This window comes from Dendrobium catenatum, unplaced genomic scaffold (assembly GCF_001605985.2).
Source record: "Dendrobium catenatum unplaced genomic scaffold, ASM160598v2 fragScaff_scaffold_1497, whole genome shotgun sequence".
NCBI lineage: Eukaryota > Viridiplantae > Streptophyta > Magnoliopsida > Asparagales > Orchidaceae > Dendrobium > Dendrobium catenatum.
Window position 1 is genome coordinate 1,654,311 of NW_021319959.1, and position 12,035 is coordinate 1,666,345.

Consider the following 12,035-nt stretch of genomic DNA (forward strand, 5'->3'; position numbering starts at 1 on the left):
GTAGGCAGACGATAAGGTGACTCTAAGTGAGGTCGTGGAGGCCTAGGCTCAGGTTTCTGGTGGTAAGCTGAGTGGGGCATGTAATTAGAGTGGGGATAGTCAATGGGTTTCTCCGTCATAATTCTAGTCATATTGCCCACTAGGTTAACGATGTCATCTAAACTCTTTTGGAGTCTTATCGGGTCCATTGGGAAGCGTCAAGTGACACTCAAAGACGATTGGGTGTAAGGGACATCATTTGGACACTAAGTTAGGCTCACTTAGACTCACTACAAGGTGCAGAAAATGTTCGGACAGCAAGCTACACTAGTGGGTTAAGTAACCTAGGCACTTAGGGAGGGTGCTAAGGCTTGGACAGCACCTAAATCAAAGGTTAAATCCACTTAAATGCCACCAAACAGTGCAGAATTCTGTGTGGACAGCAAACCACAACTTGACATAAAGTTTTCTAAGTGTTGTGGGCAGATAAACGGTGTAGACAGCAACTTAAGACAGGTTCTATGGTCACCTAAAGGCCACTAATAGGTGCAGCAAATTTCTGGACAGCAAGGTCCAGTCGTTGCCTAAATTGTTTAGGTGTTTGGAAGGTTCCGAGGGAGTGGACAGCACCCAAACAAAGACTAAAAGTTCACTAAACAATGTCTAACAGCTGCTGGAACAGTGAGGACAGCAGTTTTACTTCAAGGTGTAGTTGCTATAGACACATAGAAACCTTACAAACAAAAGGCCAGCACTAAGACGCTAGTTAATATGACCTAAGTCAACTGGATGCTTGCAGGAATTGTAAAAACAGTAGTGAAAAACAGTGAATAAACTTAGATATGCGATGATATGCATGAAAAAAAATTAAACAATAACGCAATACTAGACCCTAGGATGTTTTTCTAACATGTCGTGCATGCCTACCATGCTCTGATACCAAATATGATGTGAAACAAACTCATGCGAAAATGATTTGCTTAAGAAAAATTTGCACGCTTAGATTTAGAGGCAATAATAAACAAAATCTTATGCGGAATTGAACGATAAGATAAATATTAAGTGATACTTAGCTTAGGTTAATTCTCATGCATAGAAGTTAAGTTCAAAAGATAGCCATCTTAATCCAACATTGCATACGTAGATTGTTCCAACAATAAATTCCAATACTAACAATAAGATTAGGCTATGAAAGATCCCTCACACAACTCTTCTAATTACTAGGCTTTAGCGGGTAGAGCTAACATGATCTCAATGAATCAATTAATTCCACATTAGAAAATGACTAGGAAAATAAAGAATGAAGGAAAGAGATCACCGAAGCCTAGGCTTGGGACTTGGAACAACAATAAAAAAAAATCTGCCTGGGCAAGACAGTCGCCCCCTTTGGCTGAATCTTCTTTGGACAACAACCTGAATTCTGTTTGGAGAATTGTGCGGCAGTTGGAGGACTTTTGATCTGCATAATAGCTGTTTCTACTGCTGAAATTTCTCTGGACAGCAACCCTATAACTTAGAAAATCTGAACATCAGCCATAGGAAGGCTTTGGACAGCACCTTGAGGGTTCTTAGCAGTGAAACTGCTGATTTTCCTTTGCAGGAATTTCAGCCAGCAGGGTAGCACGTCCAGGAACGTGAGGCAGCGGGTGTGGAAACCCCTGGACGGCGTGACAGCAGGAAGAAGCCTGCTGGTAATGTTGCCGGTTTGAATTTGAATTGGAGGAAATTGATTCAGATTTTCTGAACTTAATTTCAATTCCAACGGGTGGGGGATTGATGGTTAATTGGAGGAGGTATTAAATGTTGCTTAGTTGGCAAAGTGGAGAGAGAGAGGGGTGAGAGCTTTGTGTAGAAAAACTGAAATAGATTTCAGTTTTAATTGGGATGGGAGGGGGTTTAATTGAAATCAATTTCAGATTTCAAAATTTAGAGGGGGTGCATTGATGGCAATCAATGGGGAGCCCAATGAGGGGGCCGGCGGTATGGAGAAAGAGAGAGGGAGTTAGGGAGAGAGAGAGAGGGATTTCCAAACATGAATGAGGGATTTCCAAAGATGAATGATGACTAGGAAAATTCTAAATAAATCCAAATTAATTTAATTTATAATTTGAATTCATTAAAAAAATTTTCCATAAATGGAACTTCCAAATTTGGAAAGAATTTGAATTTTAAATTTCAAATTTCAATGAAGGCTAGGGGAGGGAGGAGTGGGGGAAAATGGCGGCGAGGGGAGAGGCTGGCGGCAAGGTGGCCGGCGGGTGGAGCTAGGGTGGCCGGCAGGTGGAGCTAGGGTGGAGATGCTAGTGGAGGTTTCAGCTTCTTCCCTTCTTGACTTGGCTCACGGTAGTTAATGGAGGAGAAGAAGAATGTGCATGAAGAGGGGAGAAAGGAGATAACCAAAAATCAAGCTCGTTTACTAAATGAGCTTAAATTTGAGCTCTAGCTCGACTCATGAGCTCGATAAATTGGGCTCGCGAGCCCATAAACTAGTTGAGCTCGTGTTGGCTCGCGAGCCGGCTTGACTTACTTACACCCCTAATTATTATTATGTAATAGATTAACTATATATTGTAATTTATTAAATGATAAAATAGAGCAATATAAGTAATATAATCCCATATTTTCTTAGAATACCTACAATACCCTTTATATGTAACTTTTGAGTTAACTTTAACTCTTATTTTAGACTTTGAGACTAAATTAACTCAATTTCTAATAGTCGAGGGACTAAAATGAGGCAATGCGAAACTCTAGGATTAATATGGATATTTATTAATATTCAGGGGACTATTTTGAGCTCTTACTATTTTATTTAAAATTATTTTAGTTTGCTTTTAATTTCTTTGCTTTTTCTTCCTTTGTTATTGTACCCTGTTTCATCTACTTTTTGTTTTTTCTTTCTTTGTCATTAAGTAATATTATTTTTAACTAGCGTTAAACATTTTTAAATCTACAAAGTAGAGTTAGAAGGACAGAATGATGGAGAACACGGAGACCATGGTAGAAATCTTATTTTTTAATGTTAAAATTTTATTTTATTTTTATGATGTTAAGCTTTTGAAGTACCTTATAAGTAGAGTTTGTTATCTTCATCATGAAGATGCAAACACGGAGATAATTCATTCACCATCATCACCGTCAACCAATTATGAAAAAATGTCATAATTTGGCAAGTTTGATTGAGACAAATGCCTGAATAGAATTCATGATGATTGATAATCTCCTTGACTATCCTTTGTTTGATGTGAGTTCTCTTGTGGTGAGTTCATCAATTTGGCAAGTTTGATTGAGACGAATGCCTGAATTAGGAGAGTTCTTCTAAGTGAATTCCTCTAAGTTGGACCCCCCTGGTTGGGGCAAGTAGGCTAAGGGAGAACCCCTTATGACCAGGGTGAGTGCCCTATTCGGTTAAGCTCTTCTAGGATGAGTTTGCTTAATCTCCTTTGATTTCTCAGCGATCCAGTCCAATTGCCGTGACTTACTAAGATCTTTGCTTTGAGATATACAATTCTCATCATCCAATTATGAATATATGATTTGAAAATTATTATGCTGTCATTGTCATTATTATCATAAATGATGTTGTTTAGTATCATCATCATCATGTAAATTTGAAAAAAATCCAAATATTAATTTCATCATATAAATATAAAAATAAATATTGTTCCTTATATGAAAAAAATGTCAACATCATCTTCAAGTAAGGGTGAAGCACTTGGAGAGGAATTTAGTCATCATGGAAGCAATAATATGGAACTATTCTCCTTTCATATGAGCATGGCTAAATTTTACATATTTGGAAGCATGGTTGGACATCCAAAACTCTATTTGTACCATCCAATAAGGCTCTAATACTAGGAATTTTGAATATTTTACAATTAATGATGTATTTAATTAAGCAATATAGCAATTAATTATACAAACAAATTATGAAGATTTTGAAACTTCCTTTTATCTCCATGAAATCATGTAGTAATGCTTATAACTAAGGAGTGAGTTATACCGGAAAAAAATCATATTGGGTTGAATCATATATTACTATTGCTTGATGGTAATGTAAAGTGAAGCTTGGTGGCTTCATCCATGCAGATCGGTTAGTTTTCCATCTAAAAAATATTTGTCTCTTTTATGCCATTGGTTTTCATTGAATAATAACATCTCTTCTCTTGTTATCTTTATACTGTTATAAGTAATCACACTTCCATACAAATTTTACTAACTATGAAGCTTGTGTACAATTTGGTGATTTATATGTACACACATACACTCAATGATGGATCCAGATCATTTTTCCAGGATGGACAAACTTAATATATAAAAAAATAAATACAAAGTATTGTAATTAATTATAATTTATGAAATAAAAAAAGAAAATTATCAAATTTGCATTATACTTTGCATTTTCTAATAATGTTTCATAATGACTTTATTCGGAACATAATCAAATATTTCTTTCTCAATATAAGGCACTAGACAGACATTAAGCCAAGTATCACCTATTTTACTACGCAGCCGATGTTTAATAATCTTCATTGCATAACATACTCTCTCCACTGTAGTAGTAGCAACAGGCAAAGTCAGTGTCAAAATAACAAGTCTATAAATCAGGGGATACATAATATTTTTTTATTCTTTACTATATGTTTTGCAAGATCAGCAATGCTAGTTAATGATGTGAACTTATCGCTCGTGCACATATCAATAATATAAATAAATAGCTGATGTTAAAGAGACATAATATCAAACATAGATAAATATACTGGATATAACTCTACAAGACAAATTAACTTTCTCTTATCATAAGAAGAGAATATATCACTCAAATTTAGACATATCACACAAAGAAGTAACTCGGTACTAGTTTTAAAAATCGATTATTCAGTTTCTGTAGTTGCATATCAATAACAACATAGAATAAGTCAACTCGATAATGATGAAAATTTGTTATTTCAGTACTTTTTCGTATTTCGAGCCTTGAGTTTAGAATCCATATTGGGAACTTCAATTTCAAAAACATTACAAAATCGTAACACTTTTTCAAGTAAAGGCATCCATCCATTTTTCCTTATCATCTGTAATCTTTGCTTTGACACTTGTACTAATTTTATTGCATTTATAATATCTTGATCCTTTCTTTGTAAGGTTTGTGATAATTCATTTATAATCCATAAAATATCAATCATTAAATACAGTGTCAAGACAAAGTCAAATGATTCCATGGCATGTATTAAAACGTCAGTTTCTACTAATTGTTGATCATGTATCACCTCTTCCTTGACAATTTCAAGCACATCGAGTACAAAAGCATACATTTGGATTAGACTGATTAATGTTTAAAAATGCGAACTCCAATGGGTGTCACCAGCACGATGCAAATTTGTTTTTTGGTTCAAACCACGATCACTATTTAAATTTCCACAACATAAATAAAAAATTATCTTATCACACTGAATTACTTTTAGGGTATCATTTCTCTTGCATTAAGTTTTAACAGTATTAACAATTTTTGAAGTGATCTCAAATGAATATTTTATTTGCCAATAATTTTTCACAACAGACACTAAGCATAATTGGAGTTGATGAGCAAAACTATGAATGTATAAAGCATGTGGATTATCTTTCAAAATGAGCGTTTTCAAACCATTAAACTCATCCTGCATATTAGATGCTTTATCGTAACCTTGATCCCGTATTCTATGTATACTTAATGAATGTTTTGGTAGAAGAGATTCAACTGATGTCTTGAATGCAACTGTGTTTATTGAAGATACATGACTAATACCAATGAACTTCTTTATTATCTGGTCCAATTTTTCTATGTATCTCACTGCAATAATTAATTATTCTTTTATAGACATATCGCTTGACTCATTAACTAGAATTGTGAAATAAGAATTAACAATATCATTCATGATTACAGCCAAGGTCTCAGTGACTATAGAACTATAATTTTTTTTTGGACTTTTGGTACAATCAACTTTAGCTTAACATTTGCATTTTCAAATGTAACTTTTTAATCTCTTCATTGTGATTAGCAAGAAACTAAAATAGTTTTATGTAATTCTCTTGGTCTTCGAGCTAGATGAATAATCATGCCCACAGAACGATAGCCTTTGACGAATAAGAAAATGAACACAATCAACAACTGCAGTTAACATGATGCGATATTCTTTTTTATTCTTATTTTCCTTGCTCAACCATAAAGCAGGAATATCCTGCTCTTGAAGCTTTATTAAAGCCTCATATTTTTATCTTGCCTTGTTGTGCGCACTGCTGTGTTGCCCGACATAACCAAAAAGCTTCTCTTTTTTTTTCCAGTTCTTGAATCTCTCACCCACAAATGTGTCTCCACCGCCTTGGCAAATACTAACTAGCTCTTGAGGCTTAAATAAATAGCAATAAAGACAAAATGCAACATCTTTTTTACGCTTTATTCTATCTAATCAAGAAATTCTTCAAACTATTTTGAGTTAAATCTACGTGCAATATTTTCTATCATTGTTTGAGGGAAACAATAATTTTTTGGTTGATACGGACCTTTCAACAAATAAGCTTTACGAACTTTATCTCATTCATTTACATCATAACTTCAGATTGATGGTCTGAGATCAGGGTTAGCAGGGATATTGTTAATATCAATCTCGACATATTCTTTTCGCTTAAGAAATCATTTCATTTTTTAAAAGCCTTATATAATAAACATCAAGGATATTATTATAATGTATGGATTTCATCTATGAAGTTTGCACTGTTCATTCCTAGCCAAAATGAATCTATAGAGAAAATGTTTTTTGAAGACGTATAAAAATATTAATCAAATATGGATTAGTAAATTTTTAGAAGACGTATCAAAACTATTAACATTAGAAAAAAAGAGCAAGAGGAAGGTGGGTGCATGTAGCAAGTTGTCACAAGTAAAGCTAAAGACAAGAGAAGGTAGAGGGGAGGTGAGATCAATCAAAGAGAGGGGAGCATTGGCTAAGATTAGACTAAACCTGCTCTAAATCATGTTAGAAGGAAAATGTCTTTATGTTATATCTTATTCACTAGAGAAATCTTCTAGTTATAATGAATATAAGATTCTAAGAAACACCCAAATAAACAAACACACTCACCAAATAAATAGAACTTCCTAATATGATATTTTATTACACTAATAGTGACAAATTACTAAATCATACAAACAAAAACAAGCACCAGTACTGTCGATGCAAGAGAACAAACCAGAAATATAAAAATAACTCCGCAAAATCAAACACAAACACAATGCAATGCAATACATAGGCATGCTTTGCATTAAAATCGTCGGGCCAACCAAAGCACAATTAAAAAAAAGCAGATATTATAGTTCAAGGAATTTATTGGGTCGCAAAAAAAGAAGGCCTCCATAGGTGTTCAGCTGGCGAACTAAACTCGAAAATTTGTGCTTAAAGTGCTTGGGAAGAAGATCTCTCGAGAACCTCCAAAATCCCTTTACAGTGTGCAGCAATCTGTTCTTTTCAGAGCAACAAAGAGGACATCGAACTAAATAAAAAGAAAAAATGTTTTGCATCACTTTATTAGTAGCAACAAAGAGGACATCAAACTAAATATAAGCAAGATTTAAGACTTGAAGTTACCTTCAATAGCAGAACGAGCGCCAAAGCTGCGAGAGAATACGCCTGTCGGCCTACGAAGAAGATTCAGACGTTGCGAACTGAGAACGACTGGATGGATGCCGGAAGAAGAGGGCCACAGAACGCACCACATGTCTGTGTAGTCTATGCTAGTGAATTGATCTTGTACATTTTACCAAATGCTTAGCCAATTAGCCTTGCCCATCATGGGCGGATCCCAACTTTGCTCAGGGTGGGAAAATACCCACCCTAACAAAAATATTAGAAGGGTTACTTTTGGTATTCCCCCCCGCCCCCTCTCAAAAAGTTTTTTTTTTGCCCTAATTTGATTAAACTTGCCCATCAGCCCTTAACTTTTACGCAGCCCCCACATCCCTTTTGCGAAATATCCTCTTCGAAGCCCTCCTCTTTGCAGCAAACATCCCTCTCTCAGCCGGCACTCGCCTATTTGATGCCCTCACGTGTCGAGATTGATGTTAACAATCTCCTTGCTAGCTCTGATCTTAGACCATCAATCTGGAGTTATGATGTAAATGAGCGTGATAAAGTTCGTAAAGCCTATTTGTTGAAGGGTCCGCATCAATCAAAAAATCAACAATGATATAAAATATTGCACATAGATTTAACTCAAAATGGTTTGAAGAATTTCTTGATTGAATAGAATACAATGTAAAAAAGATGCTGTATTTTATCTTTATTGCTACTTATTTAAGCCTCTAGAGCAAGTTAGTACTTTCCAAGGCAGTGGAGACACATTTGGGTGTGAGGGATTCAAGAATTGAAAAAGAAAAAAAAGCTTTTAGGTCATGTCGAAGAATACAATAATGCATACAACAAGGCAAGATAGAAATGTGAGGCTTTAATGAATCTTCAAGAGCAGAGTATTACCGCTCTATGGTTGAGCAAGGAAGATAAGAATAAAAAAAAAATATCGCATCATGTTGACTGTAGTTGTTGATTGTGTTCGTTTTCTTATTTGTCAAGGGCTATCGTTCTGTGGGCATGATGATTCATCTAGTTCGAACAACCAAGGAAATTATATAGAACTGTTTCAGTTTCTTGCTAATCACAATGAAGAAATAAAAAAAGTTACATTTAAAAATGCAAGTGCTAAGCTCAAATTGATTACACCAAAAGTCGAAAAGTAGATTTGTAGTTCTATGACTGTTGAGACCTTTGGCTGTAATCATGAATGATATTGCTAATTCTTATTTTACCATTTTAGTTGATGAATCAAGTGATATGTTTACAAAAGAGCAATTAATTGTTGTAGTGAGATACGTAGACAAATTGGGTCAGGTAATAAAGAGATTCATTGGTATTAATCATGTATCTTCAATAAATGCAGTTGCACTCAAGGCATCAGTTAAAGATTTTCTAGCAAAATATTCATTAAGTATATATAGAATATGGGGTCAAGGTCACGATGGAGCATCTAATATGCGGGGTAAGTTTAATGGTTTGAAAACACTCGTTCTGAAAGATAATCCACAATCTTTCTACATTTATTATTTTGCTCATTAACTCCAATTATACTTAGTGTCTATTGTAAAAAATCATTGACAAATAAAACATTTATTTGAGATAACTTCAAGAATTGTCAATACTGTTGGAGCTTCATGCAAGAGAAATAATATCTTAAAAGTTATTCAGCGTGATAAGATAATTTTTTATTTAAGTTGTAGAGATTTAAATAGTGGTCATGATTTGAACCAAGAAACAAATTTTGCTTCGTACTGGTGACACCTGTTGAAGTTCATATTTTTAAATATTAATCAGTATAACTAAAATATATGCTTTTGTACTCGAAGTGCTTAAAATTGTTAAGGAAGATATGATACATTATCAAGAATCAGTGGAAGCTGACATTTTAATACATACAATGGAATTATTTGACTTTGTCTTGACACTGCATATAATGATTGATATTTTAGGGATTATAAATAAATTATCACAAGCATTACGAAGAAAGGATCAAAATATTATAAATGCAATGAAATCGGTAAAAATGTCAAAACATCAATTGCAGATAAGAGAAAATGGATGAGTGGGTGCTTTTACTTGAAGAAGTGTCACGATTTTGTAATGTTTTTGAAATTAAAGTTTTCAATATGGATTCTAAATTCAAGGCTCGTGAACGGTTAGTACGAAAAAGTGCAGAATTAATAAATTTTCATCATTATCAAGTTGATTTATTTTATGTTGTTATTGATATGCTACCACAGGAACTGAATAATTGATTTTCTGAAACTAGTTTATGGTTACTTCTTTGTATGATATGTTTAAATCCGAGTGATATATTCTCTTCTTATGATAAGGGAAAATTAATTCATCTTGCAGAGTTATATTCAGCAGATTTCTCTGTGGTTGATATTATATCTCTTGAACATCAGTTATCTATTTATATTATTGATATGCGCATGAGCGATGAGTTCACATCATTAATTATCATTACTGATATTGCAAAATATATGATAAAAGACAAAAAAATATACTGTATATCATGGTTTATAGACTTATTATTTTGACACTGATATTGTCAGTTATTACTGTTATAGTGGAGAGAGCATTTTCTACAATGAAGATTATTAAACATTGGCTGCGTAGCAAAATGGGTGATGCTTGGCTCAATGATTGTCTAGTGCCTTCTATTAAGTAAGAAATATTTGATTTTGTTTCGAATGAAATAATTATGTAACATTATCTGAAAATGTAAAGTATAATGTAAATTTTGTAATTTTTTTTTATTTCATAAATTATAATGAATTACAAGACTTTGTATTTATTTTTTTAATATTGAGTTTGCCCAACCTGAAAAAATAATTTGGATCCGCCACTGTTGCCCATGTATTTCAATTATTTTTTGTACATGTATTTCAATTATGTTCATTCTATCATCCTTTTCCTCGTTCAGATCATGCTGTTCATTTGAGATATTGTCTTGTTTTCTAACATTGCCTGCTCTACGGTTTTATACATTATTGATGTTTTAACATGAGATGATGCGCTTTTAGAGTGCCTGTCATTCCTGATTCGTTTCCTTTTCTATTCTCTCAGATCCCCACTTTATTATTTATTTTATTTTATTTTGTTTTATTTTGCATAATATAGCACTTTCTAACCAGTAACATTATGGGCTTATGGCATTTTAAACAACGGCCATGCAGGCAGGAATTCCTACCTGCCCGTTGACGCAAAGGCTTAAATATTTATCTGTTTCCCTTTGCTTGAAACTTCCTTTAAAAAATGGAAACATACATTCTGTCTTCAGTCAAGTTCTATGAATGAATATCTTGATCTTTTGAGCTATATGCCTTGTGTTGTTCCATTGGCCTGGTGCTGGTCTGTTCTAAACTCTCACTAAATCTTTATCATAGTTTTCTGGCATCTTTCTGTATCAAAAATTGACTGAAAAAATTTTCAAATCAGTTTTTTAGTAATTTTTTTGAATAGTAAATAAATAATCGTTAAAAGTTATCCCAAATGAAATCTTAATAGGCTGATTGCTAGCAAAAAAAAAACTGTTGAAAGTTTGTTTTTAGCATATATTATGAAATAACACTAAATGTCTCACGAATATATATATATATATATATATATATTATAACAAATTATAGTTTGATAACAAAATTTCTGTTGGCTTTGATTACTTTTTTACAGTTGACATGATGAAGCCCGGTGCCACAGTTATCGTCCGCAATGCAAAAATTGATATGTTCAAGGGGTCAATGAGGCTGGCTGTGGACAAGTGGGGACGAGTTGAGGTCACTGACCCTGCTAGCTTCATCGTTAAGGAGGATAACAACTTGTCTTTGGTGGAGTACGAGCTAGTTAATGTGGAGGCTGAAGAGTGAACGCATTCCCTATGTTAAATAGATCTATTCTGATGGAGAACCTCTTCAAATGCCCTTTTTTCTTTGCTTAAATCTGTTTCTCTCTCAACAAAGTAAAATTTGAACGTTGTAGCCAGTTTTATATATGCAAATAGCCACTGTGCAGCAGTAGATATCATCATCTGTCTATTAGTATTATGGGTTGTGGATGGATTGTAAATGAAGTAATTACTGATGTACGTAAAGATATTGACTATATATCAGAAGTTATCTAGTTTAGATGTTAGAAAATTATTTGCTGATGTTTGTAGCCTGACTAGGGTTATGCTGCAATATTTGAGTATAACTGTTACTACTTGATCACCATTCGCTTATTTTCGGTTCCAACTTACCCTTTTGCCGATAGATAATGTAGGAAAAATTATTCTGCGTGGACACCGGGCGGCAACCGGAGATCAACTAGAAAGCGTTACGTCATTTTTTTGCTCGGTACTAGTGCTCGGTAGCGCTGTGTATCGGATGATGTGGCATGTTCTGGTTGGTTTCCGGACCATTTGGTGTCAGCACAAAATAATTCTTCATGTTTTTTAATGTCAGGGCATATTCA

The 12,035-nt window shown here is 34.0% G+C and overlaps 1 protein-coding gene across 1 annotated transcript in view; it reads left to right on the forward strand.

Annotated features, from left to right (window-relative positions):
* The window catches only part of LOC110093817 (uncharacterized protein At4g28440), a 31,200-nt gene extending 19,478 nt beyond the window's left edge, over positions 1-11,722 (forward strand). Inside the window, exon 2 of the mRNA XM_020818816.2 lies at positions 11,256-11,722. Coding sequence (XP_020674475.1) covers positions 11,256-11,449 — 194 coding nt within the window. The 3' untranslated portion in view covers positions 11,450-11,722. The remainder of the gene's footprint in view (positions 1-11,255) is intronic.
* The last annotated feature ends 313 nt before the right edge of the window (positions 11,723-12,035 follow it).